The sequence below is a fragment of the Plecotus auritus genome (genome assembly GCF_963455305.1).
Source record: "Plecotus auritus genome assembly, chromosome: 2".
In the NCBI taxonomy this organism is placed as follows: domain Eukaryota; kingdom Metazoa; phylum Chordata; class Mammalia; order Chiroptera; family Vespertilionidae; genus Plecotus; species Plecotus auritus.
Genome location: NC_137771.1, coordinates 171,925,609 through 171,942,888, shown reverse-complemented (window position 1 = coordinate 171,942,888; position 17,280 = coordinate 171,925,609). Strand labels below are relative to the sequence as shown.

The window sequence follows — 17,280 nt, the reverse complement described above, 5'->3', positions numbered from 1 at the left end:
CAGGCGCGAACCACAGTGAAGTTGTGACGCTTCATGAATTCAGCCGGTACTTGCCGAGCCCTGTTTGCCAGACTCTGTCAGGGGCGGTAAGGAGGAGGCCGGATGCATGAGACACCAAACTCCCTCTGAGGAGCTTACGGTGCAATGGCAAGGTAAGCCGTGAGCGCATGTAACTGTGCCACGGGGCTACAATAAGCTATACCAGGGTAGAAAATAACAAAATGCCATCAGCGTGCACACAAAAAATGTGATGTGAAACATTAACTGACATTAATTTCTTCTAGTAATAGAATGGTAAGTGAAGGGTGATGGATGGGACAGAAAGAAACTCATGACATTGAAGAAACAGGGAAGATTCACTGGGGATAAGATGAGGTGATGCACTTAGGGAAAAGTAATCCACACTGAATTAGGGACAAGATAGGCTCTGCCGTAGGCCTTAGTCATGTCCACCAAACCTCTGGCCTCCCTGACCATTTGGGGGTTATTCCACCCGTGTTATGTGTGGTCTTAAAGAGAGTGAGCCCCATTTAATATTGCAGAATCCCTAGACTCTCTTTTGTCTGTCCCTTTGTGGTCCAGGTAGGGCATGTAACCTAGGTTAGGCCCATTGGATGCTTCAAATGTAACAAACGAAGCAAATTTAAAGGAACAGTGAGAATTCATCCACAGGGCAGTTGGGTGCTGGTAGCATCCTGGTCAAATGTTCTTGTTCAGGAGCCTGGGTGTGCCCAGGCATGGGTCTTGCCCTTTTCCAAGCCTGATCTTTCAGCCTCCAGATGATTTGTGAACCTCCAGTGTCCTACAAGTATATTCTTAAAAGATATTTCCCATCAAGAATCATGGCTGATTCAGGTTTCTGGAAAGAGGAATATGAGGGGCTGGTGTTCTGCATAGTTTGATGCCATTGATGCGGTGCATTGTAAGCAAGAAAGTAGAACAATGGGGTCAGGTGCGTCTTCATGGAGAAAGGATAAGTGGCAAAACTGAAAATTAAATGTAACCCATCTTCATCGTTGGGCAAATGAACACTTGGAATACCCAGTTCTGGTGACTGTACTGAAAGTAAAGTAGAATGGAGAAGGGAGCCTCAAGTAATCCAGAAAACTGAGAGAATTCCCTGTGTGTCCAGCTCAGGAGGTGAGGCAGGCTCAGGACAGACAGCCTATGACACAGCTGCATGGCCAGCAGCCACATCTTTTACAAGTTGACACCAGGCAGAACAACTATGCTTTCTCTTATTTTATCTGTTGTGCCTTGTGGGCCACATGAGTCATGGATCTCATTCATTCATTCATTCACTCATTCAGCATTTATAGTTCTGTGTTGACACCAAGTTACTAGGGTAAACAAGACAGGAACCCTGTAGAAATGAAGCCAGTAGAGGAGACAGTGTACTAGGTGTCCTCAATCTCACGCTGAGGTGCTGCAGGGTCCGAGGAGCAGCCACTGTTGTGAGGGCGTTGGGGATGGCCGCACAGAGGAGGGGAGGTGTGTGCTGAGTCTTGAAGCACAGCTGGAAGTTTAACAGACAGTGAGTAAAGGTGTGGATGGAGGTTCCAGCAGGCAGGCAAATCATGCTGACAAAGACTGTGTTCAGGCTCCAGGGTTAGGGAGGTCACAGACCAGGAAGGGCCTCAGGGAGGTGGGAGCCATTGTTTGTTTTTTTAAAATTTAATTTTATTGTTTAAAGTATTACAAATAGTAGTACATATGTCTCCTTTTTTTCCCCATTGTCCTTCTCCCAGCCTCCCCTACCCCCTGGCACATGCCCTCACCCCATCCCCCCAGTGTCTTGTGTCCATAGGTTATGCTTATATGCATGCATACAAGTCCTTCGGTTGATCTCTTACCTCCTGCCCACCCACCACCCCCACAACCCTCTCCAGCCTTCCTGCTATAATTTGACAGTCTGTTTGATGCTTCTCTGCCTTTGCATCTATCTTTTTGTTCATCAGGTTATAATGTTCTTTATTATCCACAAATGAGTGAGATCATGTGATATTTATCTTTCTCTAACTGGCTTATTTCACTTAACATAATGCTCTCCAGTTCCATTGATGCTGCTGCAAATGGTAAGAATTCCTTCTTTTTTATAGCAGCGTAGTATTCCGTTGTGTAGATGTACCACAGTTTTCTAATCCACTCATCTGCTTATGGGCATTTAGGCTGTTTCCAAATCTTAAGTATGGTAAATTGTGCTGCTATGAACATAGGGGTGCATATACCCTTTCTGACTGGTGTTTCTGTTTTCTTGGGATATATTCCTAGAATTGGGATTACTAGGTCAAATGGCAGTTCCATTTTTAAATTTTTGAAGAAACGCCATACTGTTTTCCACAGTGGCTGCACCAGTCTGCATTTCCACCAGCAGTGAAGGAGGGTTCCTTTTTTTCTGCATCGTCTCCAGCACTTGTCATTTATTGATTTATTGATGATAGCCATTCTGACAGGTGTGACATGGTACCTCGTTGTTGTTTTGATTTGCATCTCTCGGATGATTAGTGACTTTGAGCATGTTTTCATATGTCTCTTGGCTTTCTGAATGCCCTCTTTTGAAAAATGTATACTTAGGTCCTTTGCCCATATTTTGATTGGATTGTATATCTTCCTTTTGTTAAGTTGTATGTTGGAGATTAAACCCTTATGGGAGATAACATTGGCAAATAGGTTCTCCCATGCAGTGGGCTTTCTTGTTGTTTTGTTGATGATTTCTTTTGCTGTGCAGAAGCTTTTTATTTTGATGTAATCCCATTTGTTTATTTTCTTCTTAGTCTCTCTTGCCCTAGGATCTGTGTCTATAAAGATATTGCTATGACATATGTCTGCAATTTTGCTGCCTATGGAGTCTTGTAGGATTTTTATGGTTTCCCGTCTTACATTCAAGTCCTTTAGCCATTTTGAGTTTGTTGTTGTGTATGGTGTAGGTTGGTAATCTAGTTTCATTTTTTTTTGCATGTATAGGACCAAATTTCCCAGCACCATTTATTAAAGAGACTGTTTTGACTCCATTGTATGCTCTTGCCTCCTTTGTCAAATATTAATTGAGTATAATGGCTTGGGTCAATTTCTGGGTTCTCTATTCTGTTCCATTCGTCTTTATATCTGTTCTTGTGCCAGTACCAGGCAGTTTTGAGAACCATGGCTTGGTAATATAGCTTGATGTCTGGTATTGTGATCCCTCCAACTTTGTTCTTCTTTCTCAGGATAGCTGTGGCTATTCGGGGTCTTTTTTTAAATTTAATTTTCAGATGAATTTTTGGAGAGTTTGTTCTAGATCTTTGAAATATGCCATTGGTATTTTAATGGGTATTGCATTGACTCTGTAGATTGCTTTAGGTAGTATGGACATTTTAATGATGTTTATTCTACAATCCATGAACATGGTATGTTCTTCCATTTGCTTATGCCTTCCTCTATCTCTTTTTTCAATGTCCTGTATTTTTACGACTACAGGACTTTTATGTCTCAGTTAAGTTTATTCCTAGGTATCTTAATTTTTTTGGTGCAATGGTAAATGGGATTGTTTTTTTCATTTCTCTTTCTGTGAGTTCATTATTGGCTTATAAAAAGGCCATAGGTTTCTGGGTGTTAATTTTGTATCCTGCTAGATTGCCAAATTCATTTATTAGGTCTAGTAGTTTTTTGATAGAGTCTTTGGGGTTTTCTATGTATAGTATCATGTCATCTGCGAATAAGGACAGTTTTACTTATTCTTTGCCAATTTGGATGCCTGTTATTTCTTCTTCTTATCTGAACACTATGGCTAGTACTTCTAATACTATGTTGAACAGGAATGGTGAAAGTGGGCATCCTTGGCTTGTTCCTATTCTTAGGGGAAATGAGTTTAGTTTTTGCCCATTGAGTATGATGTTGGCTGTAGGTTTGTTGAGGATTTTAGCATCTATGTTCATCAAGGATATTGGCCTGTAGTTCTCTTTTTGTGTGTGGTGTCTTTATCTGGTTTTGGGATTAGGGTAATGCTGGCTTCAGAGAAAGAGGTTGGAAGTTTGCCTTCCTCTTGAATTTTTTTGGAATAGTCTGAGGAGGATAGGTTTTAGTTCTTCTTTGAATGCTTGGTAGAACTCCCCTGTAAAGCTGTCCAGACCAGAGCTTTTGTTTGCTGGAAGATTTTTGATTGCTCTTTTAATTTCTTCAGTAGTTATCAGCCTATTCAGGTTTTTTTATTCTTGGTTGAGTTTTGGGAGTTTGTATTTTTCTAAGAATATGTCCATTTCATCTAGGTTGTCCATTTTGTTGGAATAGAGTTGTTCATGTATTTTTTCATAATTGTTTATATTTCTGTGGGATTGGTTGTTACTTCACCTCTTCCATTTCTGATTTTGTTTATTTGGGTCCTCTCTCTTTGCTTCTTGGTGAGCCTGGCTAGAGGTTCATCCATTTGTTTATCCTTTCAAAGAACCAGCTCTTGGTTTTGTTGATCTTTTGTATTTTTTTTTTTTTGGTCTCTTTGTGGTTTATCTCCACTCTGATCTTTATTATTTCCTTCTTTCTGCTTACAATGGGCTTTTCTTGTTGCTCTCTTTCTAACTCTTTGAGTTGTAGGGTTAGGTAATTTATTACCATTGTTTCTTGTTTTTTGAGGTAGGCCTGTAGAGCTATGAACTTTCCTCTCAAGACTGCTTTCACTGTGTCCCATAGGTTTTGGATTGTTGTGTTTTCATTGTAATTTGTTGCCATGATGCTTTTTATTTCTTCTTTGATCTCTTTGGTAACCCAGTCATTGTCTAATAGCATGCTATTTAGCCTCCAGGTGTTTGATTTTTTTTAATTGTTTTTATTGAAGTTGATTTCTAGTTTTATGCCATTGTGATCTGAGAAGATGCTTGATATGATTTCTATCTTCTTGAATTTGAAGAGACTTTGCCTGTGACCCAATATATGGTCTCTCTTTGAAAATGACCCATGTGCACTTGAGAATGACCCATGTGCACTTGAGAAGAATGTATATTCTGTAGCTTTGGGGTGAAATGTTCTGAAGATGTCAATTAATTCCATCTGATCTAGTGAGTCATTTAGGATTGATGTTTCTTTGCTGATTTTTTGTTTAGAGGATTTGTCCAGTGGTGTTAATGGGGTATTAAAGTCCCCTACTATGACTGTATTGCTGTCAATCTCTCCCTTGATATCCTCCAGAAGTTTTTTTATATATTTCGGTGCTCCTGTATTGGGTGCATATATGTTTACCAGAGTTATATCTTCTTGTTGAATTGTTCCCTTTAGTATCATGAAGTGGCCTTCCTTATGTCTTGTTATGGCCTTCACTTTGAGGTCTAATTAGTCAGATATAAGTATTGCAACCCAAGCTTTTTTTTCATTTCCATTCATCTGAAAAACATTTTTTTATCCCTTCACCATCAGTCTGTGTGAGCCCTTTGTTCTGAGGTGGGTTTCCTGTAGACAGCAGATATATGGGTCATATTTTCTTATACACTCAGCTACCCTATGTCTTTTGATTGGGGCATTTAATCCATTAACATTTAAAGTTATTATTGATCGGTACTTGTTTGTCACCATTTTTATTCTTTATGCCTGTGTTCCTTCTTCGCTTCCTATTTCTTCTTTTTATAGCAGACCCTTTAGCATTTCTTGCATTGTTGGTTTGGTGGTAATAAACTCCCGTAGTCCTTTTTTTGTCTGTGAAGCTCCTGATTTGACCCCTAATTTTTATTGTTAGCCTTCCTGGGTACAGTATTCTTGGATTCAGACCTTTCCTTTGCATGACTTTGTATATTTTATTTCATTCCCTCTGGCCTGATGTGTTTCTGTTGAGAAATCAGTCGCTAGTCTGATGGGGGATCCTTTGTAGGTAACTTTCTGTCTCTCTCTGGCTGCTTTTAAGATTCTTACTTTGTCGTTGGTGTTTGCCAATTTAATTATAGTGTGCCTTGGCATCGGTCTTTTGGGGTTCATTTTGCTTGGGACTCTGTGAGCTTCTTGGACTTGTGTGAGTTTTTTCTTCCCTATATCAGGGAAGTTTTCTGTCATTATTTCTTCAAACAGGTTTTCTATTGCTTGCTCAGCTTCCTTTCCTTCTGGAACCCCTATTATGCGGATGTTGTTTTGTTTTGTGTTGTCCCCAAGTTCCCTTAGGCTCGTCTCCTGTTTTTTAAGTTTTTTTTTTTTTTTTTTTTTTTTTTAATGCTGCTCTGCTTGGATATTTTTTCCTACCTTGTCTTCTAGCTCACTGATCCGGTCCTCCGCTTCTTCTAGTCTACTGTTGATGCTTTCTATTGAGTTCTTTATTGCAGCGATGTCATTTTTCATTTCTTCTTGGTTCTTCTTCATTTCCTCTTGGTTCTTACACATATTGTTGAATTTGTCTTCCAACCTTTTCAGCTATCTTATGACCATTTCTCTGAATTCTTTCTCTGACGTATTGTTTGCCTCCATTTTATTTACTTCCGTTTCCGGTGATGCCTCTTTTTCTTTCATATGCGGGCTGTTTCTTTGTCTCCCCATGATCTCTCCTCTCTGGGTGTCTGGTTATGTAGCTCTCTCTCTCCTATGTTGACTTTCTGTAGGCGATATTTGACCTTTCCATGAGAAGGTGCAAGGCTCATCTGTGTCCGTGTATTTGCGCTGCTTGGGACCTGGTGTTCATGGGTTCGCAGCTGGTCCCTGGGTGTTGTTGTTATAGGGTCCCGGGAGGTATCCAAGTTCTTCCCAGTTGAAGGTAAGGCTAGGCTTCTGATCATAGACACTCTCCCCTTCAAGATGGCATGGTCTCTGCGCCAGAGCTGGCTGCTCCTGGAGAGATTTCAGCAGCAGTAGGGACTGCCCAGTCAGGGGAGCCTGGTCTGGCAGTCCCCAACAGTCCCTTGGAATATAGCTGTCCCTCACTCACAAATAGACACTCCCCACACATCCATACTCTCTCCTTTCATTCTTTCACTCACACACTATCTTGTAGCCTGTCTTCCTGTCGGCAGCCATCTTCCAATCACCATTGATATTTTTGCAGCAGAGGCATGAATATCAGATTTGAGTTTAGAAAGGTCACTCTGGCAAAGGCTTGGGGATGATTCAGTGTGGGCACTGCTTAGAGGCAGGAAGTCAGTTGGCATTGCTCTTGGCCAGTGGTTCTCAAAGTGGAGTCCCCAGAGCCTCAGCATCAATGTTACCTGGAAATTGTTGGAAATCCAAATTCTTGGGTCCTGCCTGGAGAGTATTATGCTAAGCAAAATAAGCCAGTCAGAGAAAGACAAATATCACATGATCTCACTCATATGTGGAATCTAATGGACAAAATAAACTGTTGAACAAAATAGATCCAGAGACGTAGAAGCATGGAATGGACTGTGGAATCTCGGAAGATGGGGGGTGGGGGGGTGGGAAGAGATCAACCAAAGAACTTGTATGCATATATGCATAACCCATGGACAATAGGGTGGTGAAGGCCTGGGATGGGGGTGGAGGCGGGCTATAAGGGGTCAATGGGAGAAAAGAGGGGACATATGTAATACTTTCAAGAGTGAAGATTTTTAAAAAACGATCATAAACAAACAGACAACAAAAGCTACAAATTCTTGGGTCCTACCCTGGACCTATTGAGTCAGAAACTCTGAGGTGGTACCCACAAATCTGTTTTCACAAACCCACAAACCCTGCAGATGAGTCGGTGCACACTCAATTTGGGAACCTCTGTGTGGTCCAGAGAAGATGTGATGGTGGCCCAAATTGAAATGGTAGCATTGTGAATGAAGTGGGGTGGGGCTGACACTGGAAATATGTCCAAGAGGTTGAACTAGAGGACTTATGATAAGATGGGGTGTAGATGGGTGGGTACCAGGGGAGCAGAAAGGAACAGAAGCAGAGTCTGGCCTTGGGTAATGGAAATGCTTCCTCATATAGGTGTCCCTGGTGGGCTTCCTGTTCCTTTTGGGCTTATACATCTCATCTCTGGCCTCCTGTATGGGGGGCCTCTACGGAGCCCCCCGGATCCTGCAGTGCATTGCCCAGGAGAAAGTGATTCCCGCATTGGCCTGTCTGGGGCAAGGGGTGAGTAAACTTTTTCTTGACAAATGTCCATTATGCCATGAACCTGATTCTTGGTGAATAAATTGCTTAAGGCTTCTTGATTAGAGCCAATAGTCAAGTTCTCCAAAAATGGGGAGAAACAGGAATGCAGAGGTCATCTCTTGCACCCCCATCCTCTGGCTGCCTTAGGCTGGGGCCAGCCAGACAAAGAGTCTGTCTGTGTCACAGCCACCCAGGGCTGCTAGCACTGGGATCGCTAACTGTCACAGAAACTTCTTGGACCTTGCACAGAGGGACAGGGAGTGCCACATCCTTTAATAACAATAAATTCAGGGTCCTCCAAGTTAAGCATGGAAGAAAGAATCTCTTGGTGAGGAGGGATGTTGGTCCTGTGACTCTAACTCTGCCCTCGATTTCACCTTCCCTTTACTTCTAGCCTCTGGGCTCCCTCCTAATTATCATGGCCCAAACTTTAACTGATTCAGTATAACTTGGTTGGGCCACAGAATAATCAAATGAGACATTTCTAAAACTGAGGGGATGACAAGAGAGTTATAAACAGAGAGAACCCCACTTCTCAGTAATGTGGTTTGCAAGCTGTAGTTCATTTCTGTCTTGTTGGAGCACCATACAGGCCCTCCCCAACCCCTTCCCCATCCTGAGCCTCCCTCTGTGGTCCTGGTAGGGCATGTAACTTAGGCTAGGCCCATCAGATGGGTTAGGGCCATGTGGTTGCAAGTCCTTAATTCTTCCCTTTACCTTCCTCCACTTCTTGTGCATCAGTCAGGGTAGGCTGGGTAGAAGTAATGACTATCATCTCTGTACCTTCCAGGTGGTATATGCTTCTTATTTTATTTCAATTTTGCTTATTTTGTTAGGCAATATATATATTCACAGGGTTCAAAACTGAAAGTGATATAAAAGGTATACACTGAGAATTTTTTCTCCTATCATGAATCTTTTTTTTCCTGCCCCAACTGCACCCATGCCTTATCCATAGCTGTTTTATTAGATTTTTTATGAATCTTTCTCTCCTCTATTTTTATACGAGGATAGAGTTTACACAAGTTGTTATATGCCTTGCTTTTCTTCATTTAATATAGCTTAGAAGTCTGTCTTTGCATATGGATGTAGAGAGAATTTTCTCATTCTTTTTTTATCATGTGGATATACTATAGTTTATTTAACCAGCTCCCTATGAATTGATGCTCGTGTTGCTTCCAGTAAACAGAGCTACAAAGAATAATCTGCATGTGTGTGTGTAATTTTGTATATGTGTCAGTGTATCTGTAGGATACATTTGTGTGAGTGGGTTTGCTGGGTCCAAGGGTAAATGTGTTTTTAATTTTAATAGGTATTGCCAAAACACCTCCCATGGGATTGCTATTATTTTGTACTTCTACCAGCAATATATGAGAGTTCAGTTTCCCCACAGCCAGCACCACTCTTAGACTTGGCCAAGGCCCTGCTTTACAGGACTGTGTTCTGGTCTTTAGGGTAAGAAGTTCATGAGGCCCAGGGTCCGGGTATACTGCACCTTGGAATTGCCTGCCCATATGGCCCCCAGCCCACATCCAGAGTCTGTAAGGGCCTCTTCCCTGGGCCTGTCCTCTCTAGGGCCAGGGTGTGGCTGGAGTCCACACATGGCTATGAGTCCCGCACAGTGTGGTCTGGGAAGGGGAGGCTCATGGGCTGTGAGCTGGAGGCTGTGCATGGCCCCCCTCCAGTTAGGAACTCTGAGAAGTGCGGGAATGCTAAACCAACCTTCCCCATTGTCCTGAAGGTGTGTTTGCCAAGGAAAAGCTAGGACAAATGTGATCTAATAGTTTGATATCTTGGTTTATAATTATAAATATTTAGACATACGGTGTGTGGACTGTCATTTGCACTCTTGCCCCAGGCATCACAGTATTCGCAACGAACCTATCCACAGTTCATTGTCAAATGTGAATTTTTGCCCGTTGAGTAGTGAGAAATGGCATCTTAGGATACTTGTGGTTTGTATTATTCTTATTATGAATGAGGTTAAACATCTTTTCGTCAAAGAGTCATTTGTATTTTTTTTTCAGTGATTGTTGCTCTTTTTCTTCCTAATTGTTAGAAGCTCATTCTTTGTTAAGGAGATTAATTTTTGTGATATACATTACAAATATTTTCTCTAATTTGTCGTTTTTCAAAGCTTCTTTACATATGATTAAATTTTATTGGCACTTTTTAGGGTGAAGAGAAGAAACGTTTTAAAAATTTTGAGATTTATACAATATACAGAAAAGGTCATAAAACCAATACAAACAGTTTAAGACTAACTATGACGTGAACATCTTTGTAACCTCCACCCAAGAATACTGCCAGCCTTCAGACATCCACCCTCCACACGCCCCCCTGGTCCGAGCCCTAAACATCTCTCTGTGGAAGCTACTGTCCTGCCTTCTGTGATAATAATTTTCTTTACTTTCTTTGTAGTTTTGTCCAGAAGTTGACAGAGTTTTCCTGGAAAGTGCCAAATACTAAATATTTTAGGTTTTTCAGGCCCTGCAATCTCTTGTCATTTTGTCATTGTAGCTCAAAAGTTAGCACAGATAACACCAATGGGGAGAGACTGTGTTTCAATAAAACTTCATTGATGGGACACTGAAATTTGAATTTCATATAATTTCCATGCATAACAAAATATTACTCTTCTTTTGATCTACCCCCCTCAGATGTTTAAAACTATACAACCATTCTTAGCTCTTGGGCATGCATAGACAGATGGGGCCAGATCTGGCCTAGGGGTCATAGTTTGCCAGCTCTTGGTTTACTCCATACGCATCACCAAACAAAATAATTTAATTTTGTCTGTTTTTTAACTTTATATTAATATGGCATGCTGCTTTCACTCCACATTATGTTTTTGAGATTCATCCACCTTTTGGCTCATCATAGCAGTTTGTTTATTATCATCCATATATAGCATTTCCTCATTTGCTACCGTTTATTTATCGATTCTGCTATTGATGGACAGTGAGGTCATTTCAGTTGGGACTGTTACAGACAGTGCAGTGAACATCCTTGTACTGACGGGCAGGCGCACAGCAATTGCTAAGCTGGAAGCGTGTGTACTTTCCCTTACAAGAGAACAACCAAGGTCTTCTTCCAAGGGAGTTGTCATTAGGAGCATTCCCGCTTCTCTGTGTTCCTGCCATTATCAGACAAACCTTAATCGATTCAGTTTCTCTGTGTTCTTGATATTATCAGACATTTTTTGCCAGTCTGGTGGGTGTTTAATGGTATCTCACTATGGTTTTAATTTGCATATTCCTGATTACATAGTACGATTGTGCATCTTTAGTATGTTTAATGAGAATTCTTTTGCTTTTTTTTTTTTTTTTACTGGGTTGTCTTGTCTTTTTCCAATTATTTTGTGGGGATAGTTTTGGAATATTCTGGCTGACCCTTTGTCAGTTACACGAGGTAGGCAAAAGTAGGTTTACAGTTATGAGTATGCAAAACAGAGTTTATTCTTATTTTATTATTTATTAAGTACTAGAGGCCCAGTGCACGAAATTCGTGCACGGGGGCTGGGGTGGGGGGGGAGGGTGTCCCTCAGCCCAGCCTGCACCCTTTCCAATCTGGGACCCCGTGGGATTGGGCCTAAACGGGTAGTCGGACATCCCTCTCACAATCTAGGACTGCTGGCTCCCAACTGCTCACCTGCCTGCCTTCATGATTGCTCCTAACCGCTTCTGCCTGCCAGCCTGATCACCCCCTGACCACTCCCCTGCCAGCCTGATTGATGCCTAACTGCTCTCCTGCCAGCCTGCTTGCCCCTAACTGCCCTCCCCTGCAGGCCTGGTCCCCCCCAATTTCCCTCCTCTGCCGGCCTGGTCACCCCTAACTGCCCTCCTCTGCAGGCTTGATCACCCCCAACTACCCTCCCTTGCAGGCCTGGTCCCTCCCAACTGCTCTCCCCTGCTGGCCATCTTGTGGTGGCCATCTTGTGTCCACAGGGGGGCAGGATCTTTGACCACATGGGGGCAGCCATCTTGTGTGTTGGAGTGATGGTCAATCTGCATATTACTCTTTTATTAGATAGGATAGAGGCCTGGTGCATGGGTGGGGGTTAGCTGGTTTGCCCTGAAGGGTGTCCCGGATCAGGGTGGAGGTTCCCTTGGGGCGTGGGGCAGCCTGGGCGAAGGGCCTGTGGTGGTTTGCAGGCCGGCCATGCTCCCCGGCGACCCAAGCAGAGGCCCTGGTATCTGGGATTTATTTATCTTCTACAATTGAAACTTTGTAGTCTAGAGCGGAGCCAAGCCTCCTGCTCGCTCCGTGGTGGCAGCCATTTCTGTTGGGGTTTATTTATCTTCTATAATTGAAACTTTGTAGTGGAGGCCAACGCAGGCCAGGGCTTCAGAAGCTTGGCTTCCTCCATCGCTGGGGGCAACCCTAGCCTCCTGCTCTCTCCAGCTCCATAGCAGCCGCCATTTTGTTGGGATTTATTTACCTTCTATAATTGAAATTTTGTAGCCTGGAGTGGGCCGGCCAGGGTGTGCAGAAAGCTTGGCTTCTGCCATCGCTGGGGAAACCCAAGCCTCCCTCCTGCTCTCTCCATGGCTGCAGCCATCTTGGTTGGGTTAATTTGCATACTTGCTCCTGATTGGCTGGTGGGCGTGGCAGGTGGGTGTAGCAGAGTGATGGTTAATTTACATATTACTCTTTTATTAGATAGGATTGTATTATTTATTTGTAGTACAACTGTAAACTACTTTTCCCCACTTCTGTATGTTTTACAAATATCTTTTCCTATTCCGTGGCTTATCTTTTCATTTGGTTATGGTGACTTTTAGTGAACAGAAGTTCGACTATTTTGTCTCTTTTCAAACCACCGTATCAAAGTCCTGACCTGTACCTCTAGCATTTCTGTCAGCACACCTAAGACTCTACTTTTAAGTTTTTTTAGTTTCTGATGATTTACTTTATTCTTAGTAGTTTTATTGTTAGAATATGCTAAACAATTGTAGGTGTACCAAAAACATAATTCTTAAAAACAATAAAAGTATATTTTTACTCTTCTTCTTCTTCCTTTTTTTTTTTTTTAGAATTTTACTCTAAAGTAGTAGGGAGGGTATTTCACGTCAACAGGGGCTCTTTCCTCAGAATCTCAGGCTGATGGTGACATTGCCTCTTCATCCTGTGACTTCCAAGGTCACTATCTATCCCAGCCCTCAATCAGGGGAACACACCTGGAGGAACATGTGGGAGGTTTCCAGGTCAGAACCGGAAGTGGATTATAGGCCTGCCCTTCACATTCCAGAGTGCTATCAGTAAAGGAGGGGAGAGCAGTGGTTAGATCCTATGTAAATTCTGAGGGTAAATCTTTCTAATATTTGTTGATGGAGAATGAAAAGAGGCTTCAAGAATTTTCCTTGACTGAGCAACTGGAAAGATGGAATTGCCATTTTCTGAGATAGAGACTGCAGAAGGAGTAGATTTGAGCGGCAGGAAATTAGGGGGACAACAATTTGATTTTGGACATATTAGGTTTGAAATCCTGTTAGACATCAACTGGAAATGTTGAGTAGACAGTTGAATATTTAAGTCTGGATTTAGGGGAACATTTCAGGCTGGAGATTCAAATTTGGAGTTGAGAGCATAAAGCTGGTATTTAAAGCCATGAGCCCTGTTGAGATGACTTCGGAAGGGAGTGTAGATAGACAAGATTAGGGGTCTGAGGATGGAGCCTGGAGGAGCAGCAGTGGAGACAGAAGGAGTGGTCAGTGAGGAGGGAGACGAATCAAGAGAAGTGAGATAAAGAAAGTCTTTCAAAGACCAGAGAGTGACAAGCTGGGTCGAATGTAGTTCCTTGGTCAAGGAAGATGAGGACTGAGAAGTAACTATTGTTTTTGGCCCAAGAACTATGTCAGTTTCTGTGATGAATATCTCCTGCGGAGTAACAGACTATATGGAGTTAGCACATATTTTCCACTCCTGTCCTGAAGGTCACCCTACCCACCGCCATTAATAACAGATGTGTTGGCCTCAGCTGCCAATGATTCCGCTATGTCTTCTAGGGTCTGCCACTCCCCGGGAGTCATTTTCTCCACTATAGTCTGGAAACAATCAACTTTCTATCTCTTTGATTTCCAAAGTTGGTGTTAGAACCCAAAGAAAGATAAAAGGAGAAATACTTGGGAAGTCCAAGTTCTAGACTAGTGCCCCAATTAATAGTTACAATGAATACCCATGTTGTGTTAGGAGCCTACTGTGTGTCAGTGCCATGTCAAACATTTTATCTGCATTAGCTCTGACCCCACAATAATTCCATGGGTTGGATATTATCCCAAGCTTGTAGATGAACAGTTATTAACACACAAAGGGTCACATGGGAGAAGTGGCTGAGCCCTTATGAGTTGTGTTTCTATCATATAATGGGATTTTCTTCGGAAATTTCATAGTCCTGCATGTTATTTTTGTTTTTTTTTGCAGAAAGGGCCAAATAAAACACCTATAGCTGCCATCTGCCTGACCAGCTTGGTGACCATGGCCTTTGTCCTCGTGGGTCAGGTGAATGTTCTGGCTCCCATTGTCACCATTAACTTCATGCTGACATACATCGCGGTGGATTACTCTTACTTCTCCCTGTCCATGGTTCCCTGCAGCCACCCCCAGGTGCCTGAGCCAGTGCACAGGGAGGACACAGAAGCTCTCCTCTGCTCTGAGCGCCTGCTGTTGGGAAAGGCTCCCGGGTATGGCTCCGAGGGCACTGCCCGAAGCCTCTCTGAGGGTACTCTGCTAGAATTCACCAAAGACATGGATCAGCTCCTGCAGCTAACCAGGAAGGTTGAGAGCAGCCAGACCAGGCCAGGACAGAGCAACAGGAGCCCAGAGCATCCGAGGGGGAAATGCAAGAAGGCCACCAAGCAAACCCTGCAAGATAGCTTCCTCTTGGACCTCAAGTTGCCAACTTCCTTCCCTGTAGAAGGCCCTGACAGATTGCCCACTGCCGTCTGGGCAGGTCAGGAGTCTTACTGGAACACGCAGAGTGCCAGGAGTGAAAGGGCTCAGCCTGCGGGAGCACATGGAGAACAACTTGTCCCTGAGCTGAATAACCAGCCAAGGCCAAGTGGAGAAGGTGAGCGCTTTGAAATCATACGGGGGCCTCCTAATTGGGGGTGACTACTGGTTGCCTCACCTACTCAGTTATCACAACCCTCTTTAGCCAGCTCACTTTAAAGTCTTCGTTAATTGTATTTTATATTTATTTTAAAAGTTATATTCAAATATCAGCTGAATTTGTAATTCTACTCTGTGGATTTGAGACAGAAATTTCTACCTACTCCTATATGTGGGAGCCTTGGCTAGTAATTGAATATCAATTTTATTTTACTCAAAAATTAGCTGAAGTATAAGGCCAACGTGAATGAAACTGATTTTTTTTTCCAAGAGCAGTGGAAATGTGTTATGACAAACTACCTGGCAAAAACTCAGTATGTTTTGTCTGTGGAAGATAAATATCCCCAAACGGGCAAGAGGGGATGAAGAAGGTGGTGAAAGGAGCACAGCTTTTCTTTGCTTTCTCACATCTGCAAACACAGAGACACCAAGAGAGACTCTCAAAGAGAGGCTTACAGAGCCCGAGAAATTCTGACCGAGAATGCATACTTTTTGAGTCTTCTGGATTTTAGGTACTTGACAAGTGTTATTGCATGTAAGAATAGATATTAGCTGCCCTGATGGATTTGGCTCAGTGGATAGAGCATCGGCCTGCAGACTGAAGGGTCCCAGGTTCGATTCCAGTCAAGGGCATGTACCTTGGTTGTGGGCCCATCCCCAGTAGGGGGTGTGCAGGAAGCAGCTGATCGATGTTTCTCTCTCATTGATGTTTCTAACTCTATCCCTCTCCCTTCCTCTTTGTAAAAAAAATCAATAATAATAAAAAAGAATAGATATTAGCATTTTCCATTTCACCCGGGAAGACCCTGGGGCCCAGGGAGTCACAGAGGAGTCTCAGAGCTGATACTTTGCACAGCTGGACGTGGTACCCAGGTGTGCCTGGATTTGAAGCCAAATGCTTCCCTTTCCATTGCCCTGCCCCTGAGGTCTGTATAGCCCAGTGGGCAGAGAGGAGCAAACCCCGGGACATAGAAGGAGATGTCTACAAATAAATGCTTTACATTCTCCCATACACCTACTTTCTCTTCCTTACCTCCACATTGGTGTGAGGTAGGAACATTATTAAAATTTTAAAAAGCATATCATTTAATAAGCCAAGTGGGATTAAAAGTCATATAATAAAAAATAGTTTCCTCTCTTCTGTACTGTCCCCTTTATCCTTCTCCATCCCCTGGTCTCACCCTCGGAAAATCCCACTTTCAACCAAAAAGGTGCTTCTTCTGTTAACCTTAATGCTACTAAATAATATATTTGTATTGCTAGTTTTAAAAAAAATCCTCATGGGAGGGTATGTTTTTTTATTGATTTTTATAGAGAGTGAGAGAGAAAAAAACAACAACATCTATTGGTTGCCTCCTGTATGCGCCCCAATTGGGGATTGAACCCACAACTTAGGTATGTGCCCTGACTGGGAATCAAACCCACAACCTTTTTGGTGTACAGGATGTTGCTCAACCAACTAGGCCACCTGGCCAGGGCTGTTACTACTTCTTGATAAGTCAGTTTCAGATATCATCTTTTGACTTCCCGTTATGGTAAATGAAGATTTAACTCATGTAAACCACTCTGACGTCTCATTCAATGTCCCCGTATAATTATGTCACTGTTTTGATTAGCTTAATATCTAGTATTCATATTATCATAATTAAGTAAATATTGCTTAACTCTGAGCCATTTACTTTACTATGATTATATTTCCTTTTTTGTCCAACATTTTCTGTTTCCTGGAGTTAATAATTGCATTTTTTTTTTAAGATTTGCTTTTTTTGGGTCATCAATTATTCTCTAAATGCTCTGGCAGATATGTCAAATGCCTTTCCATGTTATTTTCCAAATGCTCGAATTCTTCAGAAATCTGTCATATGCATCTGTTTTCTCCTTTGGCCCATGGCTGCTCTACTGTTCTGTTCTGGACTGACTGACTGTTCCACTCTAGGCTGTCTGTCTCTAGGCCTGCTGCAGGCTGCTGTCTTGGATCCAGGATTCAAGAGATTTCTTAGATACAATATTATAGTAGACTTTTGCTTCTTCTTCTTCTTCTTCTTCTTCTTCTTCTTCTTCTTCTTCTTCTTCTTCTTCTTCTTCTTCTTCTTCTTCTTCTTCTCCTTCTTCTTCTTTTTTTGCCTG

The 17,280-nt window shown here is 42.5% G+C and overlaps 1 protein-coding gene across 1 annotated transcript in view; it reads left to right on the top strand.

The window, feature by feature from the left end:
• The window catches only part of SLC12A8 (solute carrier family 12 member 8), a gene marked incomplete at its 3' end in the record, with an annotated part of 151,665 nt that overhangs the window by 114,232 nt on the left and 20,153 nt on the right, over positions 1-17,280 (top strand). The window contains exons 8-9 of the mRNA XM_080656650.1: positions 7,876-8,022; positions 14,467-15,112. Of these exons, the coding sequence (XP_080512776.1) occupies positions 7,876-8,022; positions 14,467-15,112 (793 nt within the window). The remainder of the gene's footprint in view (positions 1-7,875; positions 8,023-14,466; positions 15,113-17,280) is intronic.